Here is a 16,699-nt window from a genome sequence, read left to right on the forward strand (position 1 = left end):
AAGGGAAAAGTACTGTTCTAGTCTAAAATAAAATAAGATGGTCCATCAATGTGCTTCTGGTTCCTTTTTTTTCATCACAAAGTCTATGGATTCTTGTCACCTTAACATGTCATCACCAGCAAACACCACTTATGACTGATTATTTCCCCAATTACACATGTGTAGCTCTTTACAGACAAGGTATAAATTGCATGAAATGGTGTTGGCATAAAACAGAATACGATAATTTTGTGGATTTAGTGGTAAAAAAGTCTGACTACACTGAATTTACAAATGCCACTTTCTGCTCTATACAAGAGTGTTCTGTGGAATACATACAACAAAAACTAAAAGAGAGCACAATCAAGCAGATGAACAGCCAATACTACAATAATTACCTTCATATTGGGAACATGAACAACATCCCCATACTGGTCTTTTGTTTGTACTGTAATCACGGTTGGCCAACCACATCGAATGTCATCCTTATTCAAAATCAATGATGTCTTTTGAGGATCAGCATATGAATCTGGCTGAAGCCACCTACAGCAAATAAAACCACCTAAGATTAAAATCTCTTATAGCCCCCCGAAAAGAAATTCTTACTCTGTACAAATATGACTTCCAGCTAAGACAGGATGCAGAAAGTCTGAATACATACATGTTTTATTGAAACAATACAGCCATACAGTTTTTTTTAACAAATTTTAAAATAGCTATTACAGTTCTATAGCTAGTCATATACACAAGCAACAGTGTAGTTTTACCTTGCAAGTCGTCCACCACTTGATCCTGGTACACAAGCAATGAAATCCTCCAGAAATGACTGTTCATTGCTTTGCACCTGCAGTGGAAGACTTCCTTCAAGAGCTTCCAGAATGGTTGGTGAGTGAGATAGTGCCAGGCCTTTCCCAAGAATGCCCGAGTGAGATTTGCACACCTGGTTTTTTTGGTAGAGGTTGGGGGTGAAAGGATGGAGACATAAGCCAGCTTTTCAGTAACTTACATGTTGACACTCCCATAACACAACACTGACATTGGTACAGACATTTTGGGCATTGAAAACCATTCAAGGAGGAGAAGAATAAACTTTACTCTGATAAAGTTTTAAAAAAAGTCATAGCCCAGTTGATTAACCAATAATTTACGCCAAAAGAGATTAAATGACCTTGAGTTGAGGGAGAATTTCTGGAGAACAGAATAAAGTAACATGTTAAAAATATCCTTAACTGCTGATTTGTGAGCAGAAGACTGAAGAAAGCTGTTCTGAAAATGTGACTAATGAGCATGTTTCAAAAGAAAATAAAAGGCTAGGAATACAGCATAGAGAAAGGCAGATCTCTTACTGCATGCACACTCCTAGCTCAAATTTTGAACTAGAATATGGTGTGCCCAAGAACAGACTGATGACAAAAATATTTCTTCCAAGGAACATCTGATTCCTCCTAGTCAATTTCTATTACTAGTCTGTTATCTGAGGCCTATGCAACAGTGTCAGACCGCAGCACTGATACTTTTTTCCACCAAGTACTGTGATAACTGAATTTCAAAACAGTTGCTGTGAAAATAACTAGGAAGGAGAGAGAACACGAAAACTCCTTTTTTCGTAGTTCATCATCTGCTGAGGCTATGCATGGGGAGCTACTGACCAGTGTTAGCTACCATCAAAACCAACAAAATAACATCAACAAACCAGAACAACTGCAATCACATTATTTGGGACTTGATTAACGTTACCACTCAACTGAAAAAGTTATTTTATTTCTCTAATTACAAAGATACGTGACAGATTAATTTTGGTAACATTTAAAATTTGCTAAATAGTGCAACTTATGCCAAACACTTAGATATCTTGAAATATTTTGTCATCTAACTTTCTATATGATATTTTATCCATTTTTTTTCCTACATAGATTTATTATAAAAAAAGATTTAATGGAAACACTAAACTTCTGTAAGACTTTCACAAACTGTTTCATTACAAGCTAGATTCTATTCTATCGTAAAAACCTTATAAATTATTTTCTTCTACAGCAGTCAAAGAGTTTCAGTGCGACTATGTGATCAAGTATGCAGCAACAGATAAAAAGCCGCAGTTTACCTGTAAGGCGGCCTCTTCAACTATCTCAAGATCCTCTTCAAATTCATTACCTGCTGTAAAAATATAACAGTAATATTGACAGTTATCTACATATAATAAAATATGAAATTCAATCCTGGTTTGTGAAGCTTTTTACATGAAAAAATTTAGGTTTGCATAATGCTATGTCACAATGTTCAACCAGTAGCTGAAATATTAATGTTTTCAAGTAACATAGTAAACATGCAGTACTGTGTAGTTCAGTGCACACACAAATGAACAGTAGACATTACGTACAACAAAAGTTTGGTGCTTGTCTTCTTATCTCCAAGACAGTATGTATGGCAAATCTTTGGATGCAAATAGATACATTCAGAAATAGATTTTGGAAAGTAAAAACATTTCCGGGAAGCGGTACCAAGGAGGACCAACTGCTCCCTTTTAGGAGCTTACCCAAGTAAAATTATTTAAAAACTTGATAAACTTCATACAATTTTGTAAATTATGATTTCTCCTACAAGATAAAACCCAAATACATACTATTACACCATATTTCTTTCTCACAAATACAACTTGAAAGTCTGATTCCACGTTGACCAGAATTGCCAAACACAGCCTTTTAACAGAATAGTAAAACAGATAAGGTTACCATATTTCTACTCTTTCTCAAAAACATGTCAGGCAATTCTACTAGTCAGAAGAGAGAAAGAGAAATAAGAAGGAATCAAGTCCCAAGGTATTTTTAAAGTTCAAAGAAATAAGGATGTATAAAAATTCTGCCCTCAGAAACAATTTCTACTAAATTTGAAACAATTAAGAAATAATGTTAAATACACCCATCAATTCCACACTGCTGTTTAAGTTAGAGCTTGATCATAGACCAGATCTGTCTCTTAAATTTAAGAAGTATCTTAAATTTAAGTCTTGGACAACTGGCAAGGAGAAAGAGTGACCTTTTGAACACGGTAACTCAAACAGTATTTGAGTGTACTCTCAGAGATAGTTTTCCTAATATATGAAGGAATCACTTCTCTGGTCTATCTTCCTTTGGAGAAAAAAAGGTTAAAAGCTTCCTAGTCTTCTTCAAAACACTTTTTTTCCTAATGGTTCTAGAGTAATACTGAGACAAATATTTGACTACTTGCACACTGAATATACCCACTACAACAGTTACGAAAAAGTAAGGTACCTCTTTGTAAAGGACAAGCTCTCAAAAGTCAATACACCAAGATAAATCACAAAAATAAAGCTGAAGATAGAAGGATCCTACAAGGATGCCAGCAACAAGCCATAAAAATCAGTTCAATCATCCTATTTGCCTTGACAGAAGGTTCATGAAGTTTCTTATTGTCTTCATTAAAATTGCCAGGTTTTATGAGTACTTAATTGGATCCAGAGGTCTAAAGAGGAGCTGGGAAATGGAGCAGGATTTATCTCACCTGCTCTTGGGCAAAGAAGAATGAGACAATGAGCTCTGACTTAGGTATTACAAGATAGCTTTACAGCAAATGAAGGAAAACAGGTGCATCCTTTGGGTGCTGACTTTCATTTTTCTTACATCTTCATCTTAGGACAAGATGAACCATCCTCTGAAGATGTCTAAATTAAAAGAAGGTTAGAGCTACTAGCTTAGCTACAGATACCTAAGTTCCAAATGCCGAAGTTGAGGCAATGCAAGTTAAGTTGCTACTTATTTCATGGAGTGAGCCTTTTTCTTAGGTTACTTTCTTTAGCTTGCATACATCCACACACAGAAAAAAAGGTAAAACTGTAGAAATTACAAAATAAACTATGAAAAGTCTACTAAAAAGGGCCTTCCTGTGTGTATGCATTACAAGAAAGTCTTTTATGTGATTATTGATTGTATGACTCTATATAAATAATAATAATGGCCAGTCTTCGCGAGCGAAGATTTTGGGAAAGGTCATTAACCCTTCCAGCCTGCGCAGTGGATTTTTTAGGTGAGACACAGCGTGCGCTGAACTGAGCCCACCCTTTAGTCCTGAGGTTCATCTGCCGGGGCCGAGCAAAGCTTGGACAGTGGCAGTGAGGTCCCCAGGATGTAGGTTTGTTTAGAGTGACCTTCTCTTAGGTGGATTGCCTACCAAGGCTGACGAGCTCCACCTGCCCAGGGGGCCGGGAATCAAACCCGGGTTGCAGTGGTGAGAGTCAGGCACTCTAACCACTAGACCACCAGAGGCCCCTATGACTCTATATTTTTTGTGGAATAACGTCCTTTAAGAAAAGCCTATATGACTCTATATAGGCTTTTCTTAAAGGACGTTATTCCACAAAAAAGATGACAGGGCTCTGCAGATTAGGAATGTCAGTAATACAGTATATTTGAGAACCATTTCAATTGCAGCAAAAGGGTGCTGGGGAAGTCAACAAAACTAAGGAGTTTGGAAGCTGAGATGAGGGTACTATTTCAACTATAGAATTGCCTGTACTTTTGAGAGTGAAATACAGATCTACCAGTGCAATTGAAGTGCCTACTTGCAACATAAAATAAGAAATTTGTGCATCCAAATACACAAGCAAAATATTGGGATAAAAAAATTCAAAGCAGGTTTAATGATTATAACTGTACACTGACCAATGCTCTCCTGGTTCATTAATACACACTTCCAGTCTCATTAATTGTGCCTGAACTCTTGTTTGCACTCCTAAATTAAAATTATCGAAAAGATATCCTATTATATATTATGAACCTGTTTTTCCTATATATGGATGCCATTTAGGAGAAATTATATTACACCGACTATGGTTGCATCATTAGAAGTTCTAATTCAATCTTCATATGCAATACTGTTCATAAACTCTTACTTTTCCTTACATTTTAAATTGCATTTGGGTTACTGTGAACCTTTATTTGCTGCATCTGCTGTAAAAGTATGTAATTTCTTTTTTAATTGTAAAAAAAAAGCTATAATTTAGAAATATTTTTAGCTATAAGGTTTATAGATGCAAGGGTCACTTCCAGTTTTAAGCTGTAATTTTAACTTTTGCAATTCAATGCTGCAGGTATTTTTTTCATTCAGAAAGGTATGGAGTGTGGGGAGAAAAGACGGTGAAAGAGAAACACAAAGATGATACCTGCACATTTGTGAAGTACCACGAGGAAACTGTGAGACACATTTCATACACTGATACACTACCTGTGGATTTAAATCATTCAGATTTAAATGACCAGGTTTCCCCTCCTCCCCATATGCACATGACGGGAAAGGTTTAAGCAGAAAACACCCTCACTTTATTATCTTTTTTGATTAATTTAGTGTTAAGAACCAATTTTGTATTATTATCTCTTAACTAAAAGCAACAATATTATTTAAATGTAGTATAAATTCAGAAAACATTGACATGGACAATGATGAAGTAAGGAAGTATGTCCCCTGAGTAGGACTTACCAATAGGAAGTGCTAGATCTTTCTTCATCAAAGCTGCTGCACATGATCCTCCCAAATTTGCCAGTTCTTTCTCCAGCTGAATAATACCCTTCAAATTAAAACAATTCTCAAAATTAGTGTCCCAGAAAATAGGACAATGAATACATTTCCCTAACTATGCTTTATGTTAAGAAATATTTTTGTCCCAGCTTGAAGTTTCTCAGCAAAAAATTTCTTGTCATACAGATACTGTCATGTTTTGCTGTGACATAGGACAGTGTACCAAAATTTTTAGAATAATTTCCACTTGGTAAAACCATTAATAAATGGGTTACCATGCTTCTGGTAGCCTAGTAAGAATATCTGAATATTATAATTGGTAACACTTCAGGAAAATGTTCAGAAAATTTCACCACAAAGTTGCGAAAAGAATGAGAACCTTGCACTGTCTGTCCAATCACTTTAAGTTAATTATGGTGTTTTTAGTCCTGAGATGCAAGGTAGTTTTTACACTATAAAAGTTCTTTTCTATATATAAAACTTTAGAGTGTTAGTGCTATAAAAAGGTATGTTTGAAAATAATTACTTAAGGCTTTTCTTTAGGGGATAGAGATAATATATTGGCTAGCATGTTTTAGCACTGAGAGGTCAAAACATGCCAGCAGTTTTGTTCATAAATGCTTTAAAGAAAATGAATGATACAAACGTCTGCATGTTTTTTTCTGCTTAAGCAAAAATTATTATTATTCAAACACACAGTAGTTAGATAATCTGTAGAATTTCTAGATCTGATTTTGCTGAAAGCAAATGAGACCACCATAGCTAATAATCTTACAGTATGTTTTCTTATCTGATAAGTTACGAAATTCCAAAGAACTTCACGTTTTTAAAACCTGAAGACATGATTTAGCTTGAACAAAATCCAGGAATAAGACGACATAAATCTTCTGTGAGGGTTGTAGTGTAAGCAAGATGCAGACCTTGTGAAGTTCGTATGAAGCAACAGGCCCAGTGACTCCCAAGATAAGGGAAGAGTTATTTTTCTGGATTTATTATAGAACATATTAAGCATTTTCACTAGTCTCTTAAAGTAAGCCAAAAGAAAGCACTGGGTCAAGGACATGAAGAAATTTCATCTTCCCTTTGCAATAAACAGTGGTGGAAACAATTTGTCCTTAAAGGCAAGATGAGGAGGCCACCGGTTAACATTTCAGGTAGTCTAAATGTACACAGTACGTCTAGGGAGTCTGAGAGTTCTGATATAACCGAGCACTGGAAAAATAATGTAAATTTGGCATTGAATTGGCAGTGACAGTAAAATACTGATCACTTTGTATCTGAAAGCCCCAAAACTTTGCATTTCTGATGCAACAGTAGGTGGGAATTTTAGGAAATCTTACATCCCACTGACATACAAGATAAAACCACACTAGCTATTTGCAGACTGCCACAAACCAAAGAAAAAGTCATTCCAATAATATCCTGATTGAAGAATTCCAAATCAATAATATCTGTAACAAAAAATGTTAAAACCTTTTTAAAATTAATCTAAAACCACTTTGCTAATGTTATTTAGTCAGAAGTGGAAATACAAATATTTTTACCCTCAAAAAATAGCCTTATAGCAGAAATTAATTAGGTGTAGCAATTGTAACCATCTCACTTTTTCCTTACCTCATCAGATCCTGGACTAAATTCATATCCAATTGCGTAACATTTGAAACCATAAAAACAAGCTTTTTCATCTTTTACATAGTCTGACGCAGTCTCCAGGGAAAAAAGAGCTTCATTTCCTTAAAAAAGTAAAAGCATAAACAAAATAAATAAATAAATAAAGCATTCCTCCTCTTTTATAGCATGTTTCTTCTACGTGCATATATATGAAACCTAGGCTTTAGATATAACATGTGAATTAAAACCATGGGAAAAAAAGCAGACTAACACTTCAAGCAAGAAACCTACCATAAACATAATCAGATTGCCAGCTTGGATAAAGACACTTCAACTTTGATTTTTCGGCAAAATTATCTTAGCAAACAACTTTTTTTTTCATTATTTCAGTAACTCACATTACTACTAATTATCGCAATATCTATTTATTACCTGGCAATACTAATACCATGGTAGGCCATCCTGAAGATCCAGAGAATTTTTTCAGTTCTATCCATGAATTAAGGTTTTCATGAACAGAAGCATGCTTTGGTCCAAATCCCAGGCTCTGTGCAATTCTGACAGGAATTAGTAAACGAAGAACATCCTCTGACTGAGCAGTGCCACACTGAGTGTCAAACTCTATTGTTATCCACCTGACACATTCAGGAAAAGTCACCTAAAACAAAGTAATAGTTTAATTATGTCCAAGTTTTGGGTGTTGTTGGAGGTTTTTGTAATATTTATTTAGTTTCCTTTTAGTTTTAACTCTTTAGTCTACAAAGTGATTTAATCAAGTAATTCTCTTACGACTGTTTTGATATGCTTTAAATAACATTAACCTAACCTATTCTTTGAGCTTCATATACACCTGAACTTCATATACACCTGAAATGCTTTACCACCTTACTTAATTATAATCCTGTATTATAACTTAATATTCGGATTAAGTATTTGTGCCAACACCACTAGTGATTGTTTTTAAGAACTCTGCACAGGTTCATTAAAAAAAACAATCACAGACTACGATGAACATTGAACTCTCATATACCTTTTTAAACTCAAACTTCAATAAACATACTGAATATCTGCAATCCTAGAAAAGTACAGAGCAGCTGAATCACATTTGGGAATATGGCCTGCAGTACAATAGCATATAGCCACAGAAATTCAAACACAGTAACCACTAAACCCAAGGTTTCTGATGAGCTCCATAAACTTTCAGGACAACAATAAGCACTATTGCATCAGGATGATCAGACAGAAACTATATTTTCTGCAGTGGATGTCTTGCTATCTCACAGTACAAGCAAGTGAAACAGTGGAATAGTAACCAATGACCTCTTCAGGCTCTTGATTACAAGTTTGCTACCTCTGGATTTAGAGTTGTGGTATTAATGTGACTGCAGAGCTCATTATTTCAATAACAGAAATAAGGGATTTATCTCTCAGACATGTAATTTATGCCTGAGAGCTTTACTCACCTAGAAAAAACCATCCCTTCTATATTGATGTTTATTAATATTAATTCAACTAGAATTGACATAAAATATTTTTACAAAACACTGTTTTAGCGTTAGGCAAGAAACTCTAATATTTGATTATATAACGTATACATAAAGACTTTGAACTTCTACAATCTGTACAGTTAGAGGAAAAAAAACTGTGCATGACAGTAGGAAAATCTAAGACTAACCAAATTTAGGGACTTAAAGTATATACCTGAGTTAGGGAGTTAAAACTTCACTAGTTTCCGCTATACTTAATGGAGAAAGTGTTTTGTCCAGGAACTAGTACTGCAATAACATAGGAAACTGTCTCCTATATTAGAAATATGAATTATCATCCATGGCAACAATTTTTCAGATAGTAAATGCTGACTCAAGAAAACCTACATATCAAGTTTTTAAGAAACTGCCCATGCACTTAGAAATTGTGCTCACCTTATAGTGTGTAACAGAGGCAGGTTTATAGGGGTGCTCACTTTCTACAACAGCATAGTGATTGGAGGTAGTACAAGCTGAAAGCCCTTGCTCTGGCTGGTTTCCAGTGGTGCTGTCTGTAGATTGATTTGGGTTAAAAGCTGGAGGGGCATATTTCTGATTCAGAACTGCCACAGAAGGAAGTAGCTGTTGTACTAGGCCAAAGACCTCAACAGCAACCTGTAACATAAGACCGCATGCGATAAAGTATTATAACTTGGTGAAAACAATTCCCTCAAACTTCCATTTCTCTACAACGGTTGTTTGGATATTCTCAGAATATCATTAGCTACAATTCATTTATTCATTTTTCAATTCTGCATCTACACAATCTCAACAGAAGAAACACCGCTACACTAATCTCAAATACTCCTCACAGAGACTCGCCAAAGCTGACACAAGAATGTGTATACAGCTGAGGGGTATTTTCACTAAAATAGCTTCTACTAAAAAACCTGGACAGTAACAACAAGTAAGCATGAGTTGATGGAAAGCAAATACCATACTGAAGTCACAGTTCAGTTATACTTTGTAATGACATAGTTATTTTAATACATGTAATGTTATGCTTCGCATTGTTCCCTGTAATCTTTAAGACATTTTCAAAGGAATGGAACACTTCTAAAGCAAAACACTTGCCACTGGAAAATAAGATTCTTTTACTTAGAGCTGACATCTTCCCATCTCTAAATTTGGTAGAAATAATATTAATTTATGAGCAAATGCTTTTGCTCTTTACTATAAAAATAGAATTTATATAACATAAATGAACATTTTATACCATCTGTGTTCATCAATGACCTGTAAATGACATCCTTCTAATGCCTTGTCTTTCACTACTGGTAAAGCCTGTCATATTTCTTTCTGTCTCCTTAATATTTTTTTTGTAATAGTTTCAATTCAAGTTAAAAAAAGTCATTACATGTTTTTAAAATTCTTGACTCTCAGAAAATTCATAATGAGTCAGTGTGGTCAAATATAAACCATTAATTCATAAAATCGTAAGACATCAAGACGTTTGGAATCTCAGAGTAAACCTTTTCGCTGCATAGCATTCACACATTTCTTCAGCAATTTCTGTTGAGGGGCATACCTTGGGAATAGCTGCTGCTACTGGTCCTATGTAGGCTATTATGAGGGGAAGCAGCATCGAAAACAGACTGGAAGAGCTGAGCAATTCTGGAATGTCTTCAGCTAAATAAAGATAATTAAAACACAGGTATTATGAATAAATGTAGCATTGTTCAAAACACATCTTATTTTTCTGGTTTGCTTCTTGCAAGTTAAAACTTTTATTTTCACTTTGAATTGTTTTCCTTATCTAGGCATTGTCAAATTCTGAATCTGCCAAGTTAACCCAAGATAAACATATAATTATATACAGTTCTGTGTTCAAAAATTTCCTCCTTTTAGAGCATTATTTTATTGCATTCTCTGACGTTTTGTGAAGCCATGTTCGTATTTTCTATGGTATAAAAATTAGTACAACAAAGTCCTCCTAGCTCTTCAAATCAATTTTTACAGCACTATGTAATATTCTGGACATTTTTACTACAATGGCTAATGTCTACATTTTTCAAAAATGGATATTTAAGTGCTTACAAATTCTTTACATTCACCAGTCCTGCTGACTACCACCACTGTGTAAAACATGCATAAAATTTGCAAATAACCCAACATGGAAGACCTTTTGGAAACAAAGAATCTTACCAAGTTTTAATACAATACTTGCTAAATTGATGAGCAAATTTATATGAGGTATCTGTCTATGATATCTCAAGTGCAACTCAATGACATAAAGTTACACAGTCTGATACCTATGGGAATGAAAGGTTAGAAAAATATTTGGAAAGAAATATTTTTTGGAAAGAAAAAGATAAACATCACAACTCTGGGATGATGTTGTATTCTACTACTACTGGTTGCTAGCAAACTGAAAAGTTTTGAAAGGTAAATTTTCTCAAGCCTTACCATCTACAGCAAGAGCCCTGTGTAACAAGTCTTTGGCTGCTCGTACAACAGCACTCACGACAGAAAGAGCCCTGCTACAATTTTTGTCTTCTTCATTAGCTTTGTTCAACAGCTGTGATTGCAGATCTCCATCATACTCACTCCTAGATGGTAGATTAAGTTAAAGTAAGTTCACAAAATATAAAATGACACTAAAACAAATGACTAATTTTTGGTATAAAATAAGCACAACAGTTTATGATAAAGCAATAAAGGAAACATTACTTTTGCTATTATGATAAAGCAATCAAAGAAACCATGGAGGATATTTTGGAGGCAATGCCTCAGTGTTAGCCCTTTAGAATATTTTTATTTGGCAAAAAGTATCAAAAGCATTTTTCTGGAATGTTTCTTTTGACTAGATGCCTTTTAAGCAACAGAAAGGTAATAATTGGTATGTTCTTCCAAGGCCAACCACATATCTTGAGAAAAACAGAGCAATGTTAAATGCATCACAAAAACAAGTAAAACTGTTCCAATAGATATTTCTGCATTAGTATAGCAGGGAAAAAGATTCTCCCTCCCTATTTCAAAGATTAATTTTGGTTTCGAAATACAGTCCTGGGCTGAACAAACAGTTTTAACAAATAGTTTTTTCTTTTAAATCCACTCCATAAAGTTAGGCTCTCCTAAACAACACTATGCACAAAATATTTAAATATACATTTTAAAAAGGTATATAACTGTTCTGGTTGGATTTGCTTTTTCAAAGCAGTCAAATGACAATTATAAACTAATTAAAGCCCTCAATATGACAGTGATAAAGCCTTGGCATAGAGAAACAAAATCATTTAGTCAACATGTAAAGCAAAATTTCCTATTGTCTTTTGGATATCTTATGTTTGTCCAGAAAGATCTGATCTTTCAAAACATCATTCCAGAATATTAATAATTCAGAACTCGCACCTCAGAATGCTCAAAAATTTTACTCTGAGCAGTTTACTGAATAACAAGGATACCCGTCCTTCTCTATGACCAAAATTATTCATTATTTTAAAAAGATTATTTTGTTTTGTCAATGTGTCCTAGAACTGTATTTTTGCTGTCAGCCTCAAGCCTTTTTCATTTAGATTTATTAATGAATGACAGCAGGTGAAATTCAACTGAGCACTTTTCCAACAAAACCGTCCAAAACTTTTCTGCCCTTATGAGAAGTGTGTTAACACTTCTTTCCATATGGCCTTTCTTTGCATATGCATAAGTAACAATTTGATTTGTATTTGAGTATCCTTCAAACAAAACAGTCTGACTCTTACAATCTCTGTTCTATAATAGCTGACTGAACATTTGTTCCTTTGCTGTAGTTAAATCGAAACCTCAAGTCTTATATACATCAAACTGCGAATACTCAAATTAGGTCCGTAACTATAGTCATGAATCAGGTAACACTAATTTCTGTTGTCCATGCAATCTTCAAAAGACAGTGATTACAGGCAGCAGCTGCAAATTTTTCCAACATACTTAATTTATTCTGTAACAGTTCTGAGTTGTGCCACTACAAAATTTCAAAAGCTTTTTAGAATTTTATCAGTTGAAACACAAAAACCTGACACTGTTCCGATCTGAAGACAAGACTTCAGTGTGGTTTTTTTCCATATATTATTTTATTATTAAGTTCGAATGCCTTGAAGCTTCCATTACTGAATTTATGTCCTTCACTTTTCTGAAATCAAAGATATCGTTATTTCTCTTTAATTTCCTCTTTTGCTTGTATAAAAGCAGACAATCTACACTTCAAATAAAAGCCCACTACACTTCAAATAAAGTGAAAATAAAAGTTTTCCTTGCCTTCTTTCCTCCTTCTCACATAATGATACTTCCTAATTATGATACTTCTCATTAAATTCCTCTAAATGCTGGAGGAATACCCTAAACACAGATGTCCAAGATTCCAGGAGAACAAATCAATGAAAGTATCATGCACCACTGCGACTCCATTCTTTAATAAGCAATTACTGTTTTTACTGAAAAACTGGATCTTTGTGCACCTTCCTCCCAATATGTTGCACAATTTTCCCATAGAAACACTGACTGTTGATTTATGTTTTGCTTTCTTGATAAATCATAATTTAATTAGAGGGAGGTCTGTTGATTCTTTAAGCACAGACAATCTCATGTTTTGACATAGATTAGGGCTATCCTGTATCTTCGAATATACCGTTATTATAATTTTGCTGGCCACTTTTCTTCATACTTTAGTTCTTTAAAATTTTCTGAAGAGCAACATGTTCTTGTGCCTGTTAGTCCAAAATACGTCACTTGTTGTAGCACTACTTATTTTTCCTCTTCATCTTTTATTAGGTAGGTACATCTCACACATAATCAAACATAAAAGTAAATTATTATTCCTTGCATCTTCTATTGATCAGCCTTGTACTGACAGTTTGAAAACTGTGTCTTTATATCAGGGCAAGCACCTCAAACATGAAAGCAATGTTTTCTGTAAAAGCATTACCATAAGTGAATTCCTACTGCCATCCTGAAAGGCTGAAGTAAAGCTTCCCTTCAGGACAGTCAGATGTTTCAGTTGATTTTCTTCAGGCAGCTACAATTCCTTTTCTTATACCTTTAAGCTCTTAAGTCAGAGAGGAGGCAATTCCCATATAAACAGAGCTTGCTTCACTACATGATACAATTGTTTTTGGAAACTGAGGAAACAGCTGAGTAAATCAGACAGATAAATATTCCGGTGAGTAGTCTCTCAAAAATCTCTTAGAATATAGAAAAAACAGAAATTGAAGTAGTGTATCTTACCAGTTCCCTGTATTACAGTTTTAAAGCAGCAAACAATGAATCTTCTAAGAGAGGTCAAACATCAAATAATTTGCCAAATTGAAAAAACAAAGAACCTAAAACAAGGCTGGAAGCGGCACCACAAACACACTTGGATACATTTATTTCTGTTACTTCTTAAAAACAGCTGTGGCATAATAGCACTATGATGGTTTTATTCACTTTTCTTAGAAATGGATCATGACAACACACAAACCTGTAATATAGAATCTGTGGAATCTGTCCTCGCGTCTGGTTAGTGCCATTACTGCTCAGACTGCATGTACTAAATGTAAATGTTACACCGTCTGGACACTGAACTGTGGTCATTCCACCATCTCCATTGGCAGTCCGGCTTCCATAGTTCCTCAAACGAACTGCGTATTTCACATTTTCCTTAAAAAGGAGAACCAAAAATAATATGCAATATAAAACAAATATCTATGGCTTCACGGTACTAGGAAATCTGCTATTTCACATTAATAGTGGAGAGTCTGAAAAGTTTTTCAAAGCACTTTACAAATGAAATTAACCAAAAAAGATCTAGCATTTAACAAAAATCAAAGCTGTTTCATGTTCCTAAACTATGGGCCATAGTTTAATTTAATTTAGTTTAATTTAATTTACTTAAATTACTCCTAAGTACTTTAAGAGTAAGCAAGTACCCAAGAACATTAGCTACCAAGTTGCACAAAAAAAAAGTTACATATCCAAAAGTATTCTAAAATTCTAAAATTATTAAACAACCTTATGCTACTATAAATATTGGAATTTAATATCTTTTAGTTGACAACATTTGAACTTTTCAGTTATAGGGTGGAACCGAGACTTTACAAAGTAAACATGTCAAGGTCAACTTGTGAATGTATACACAAAACCCCAAACAATTCACATCAAACATTCTGATTTTTGTTATCTAAAGAAGTTGTATGAAACCTACAGATGCGTGCTTATTTTATTTACCTTCAGTGGCACGACTTTGTCAAGTCTGATTTCAGCTATGTCACTAGGAGAATCATCTGTGGTGTAAGTTCCTTTAACCAATTCTAAAGACGTCCATCTATGAGAATGAGTTGCATCTCCAGTATGATCACTCTGATTCAAAGAAACCGAGTCATTATTACATTTATAATGTAAATACATGACACACGCAAGCAACAGTGCAAGTTATGTTTTGTTGAATAAATTTTTACACATGGCATTACAAACAAAACAAACGGGTTTTTCAATAGTAAAGCCTTTCTCCTAAGAAGGAGAGGTTAATTTCCCATAGCAATCTATGCTTGCCCTTTGGAAGATATTAGAACCGTCAGTTATAGTGTAAAAAAACAGAGGTTTGTCTTCATTACAAGAACCCACAGTACAGTTTTGTGCTGCTTCTAAGAGAGTACATCAACAGTACATGAAACGTCTGCAGGTACAGCCTGACCATGCCAGTAGGCTATTATCCTTTTTTTTCAATTTTTGGTTTTAACTTGGTCTCCTTCACTTATTTTCATTCACAGTTTGCAGAGAGCTAACTGCTACTAATTTACAGTTATCTGCAGAAAGTAAAAAGCCCACTACACTTCAAATATTATTTATAATAAAGAGTTCATGACAATAACCAAGATAAGGACCCTACTAGATATAGTATGTAGCTTGCAATAAAACAGAAATCTCCACCACGAGCAAATCAAAAAACTGTACTACCAGTGCACCATTTTACTGGTAGTCTAGATTGTACAAGAATATTACAATATTACATTATAAAACATATTATAAATAACTCTGAGGTTACTTTTCTTCAAATATTTTCTCAAATGCATACTTACATCATCAACTAAAACCTCCAACTCATATTCATGAATTCCTCCTCCACCATAAACAGAAAATCCTACAACAACTATACCAGCTTTGTCAACAGAGAAACATATTGCATCGGGGGATCCATTCCCAGTATTCCAGCTTCTTCCCTGACTTGTTTTAGTGAATCGGTTTGGAGTGGATTTGACCGAATGGAGAGAGTTCAGCCCATCAACCTGTAGAAAGTTAAATAGAGGTGTAAGAAAATATTAACTGCTACATGTTAGAAAATTTTAATAAAGCAAAATTAAGTGAATTAAATTACCAGATTTTCAACTGGGTAAATTTTAAAACTCAATTCATAAACATTAGAATATGCCACTAGTGAGCCTTCTAGTCAATACTGACTCAAAAGAAAAAAGAAAATATTTCTGGTAATTAGAAATTAAATAGGAATAATTAGGAATCTGATTAATTTTTTAAAGTATTTAAATACATACTTTACAAGATAAATTAGCACAAAATATAGATTAACTGTACTAAAAGAAGAGTTAGGGATTTCTGTCTTAGGTGCAGTCAAGAAGAGGACAGATAAAGATAATAACATAATGGTAAAACAATTTCAGTCAAGATGTTATCAAAAGTTTGGATCTTTCTGTGAGAAAAACCTGTTGACAGTCCAGAGGCAGTGATACTCCTTTAAGAAAATCAAATAATTTTCCATCATATAACTAAGTTACAGCCTCACGAAAGGATATTTGATTGGATACATGCACAGATATGCAGGCAAAAAGATAAGCACTCAAAAAAATTTGCCACTTTGTAAACAATCTGCAGTATTCTGTAGCCATAATTAAATAGCTATTTATCAACAATACTTGCCTAATACAGTGAATACATGCTTTTAATTTACGCAAAATATCTGAGCTACTGAGAACTGAGAATTCCAGCATCTTTGAAAGATCTGCATACCTACAAAATACCTGTAACAGCCTAGATCACATTCATAATATATCTGTCCTGAAAGATTTCTAGCAATGATTTTACAGCAG

The 16,699-nt window shown here is 34.2% G+C and overlaps 1 protein-coding gene across 18 annotated transcripts in view; it reads right to left on the minus strand.

The window, feature by feature from the left end:
• The window catches only part of MYCBP2 (MYC binding protein 2), a 178,923-nt gene that overhangs the window by 69,706 nt on the left and 92,518 nt on the right, over positions 1-16,699 (minus strand). For all 18 annotated transcript variants that reach the window (XM_064645933.1, XM_064645942.1, XM_064645939.1 and 15 more), the window contains 12 exons: positions 15,677-15,883; positions 14,826-14,957; positions 14,080-14,258; positions 11,052-11,194; positions 10,174-10,274; positions 9,042-9,260; positions 7,552-7,777; positions 7,123-7,241; positions 5,470-5,557; positions 2,081-2,133; positions 747-919; positions 378-522 (listed from right to left, as the gene is read on the minus strand). In XM_064645933.1, coding sequence (XP_064502003.1) covers positions 378-522; positions 747-919; positions 2,081-2,133; positions 5,470-5,557; positions 7,123-7,241; positions 7,552-7,777; positions 9,042-9,260; positions 10,174-10,274; positions 11,052-11,194; positions 14,080-14,258; positions 14,826-14,957; positions 15,677-15,883 — 1,785 coding nt within the window. The remainder of the gene's footprint in view (positions 1-377; positions 523-746; positions 920-2,080; positions 2,134-5,469; positions 5,558-7,122; positions 7,242-7,551; positions 7,778-9,041; positions 9,261-10,173; positions 10,275-11,051; positions 11,195-14,079; positions 14,259-14,825; positions 14,958-15,676; positions 15,884-16,699) is intronic.

The sequence above is a fragment of the Pseudopipra pipra genome, chromosome 2 (genome assembly GCF_036250125.1).
Source record: "Pseudopipra pipra isolate bDixPip1 chromosome 2, bDixPip1.hap1, whole genome shotgun sequence".
NCBI classification, from domain to species: Eukaryota; Metazoa; Chordata; class Aves; order Passeriformes; family Pipridae; genus Pseudopipra; species Pseudopipra pipra.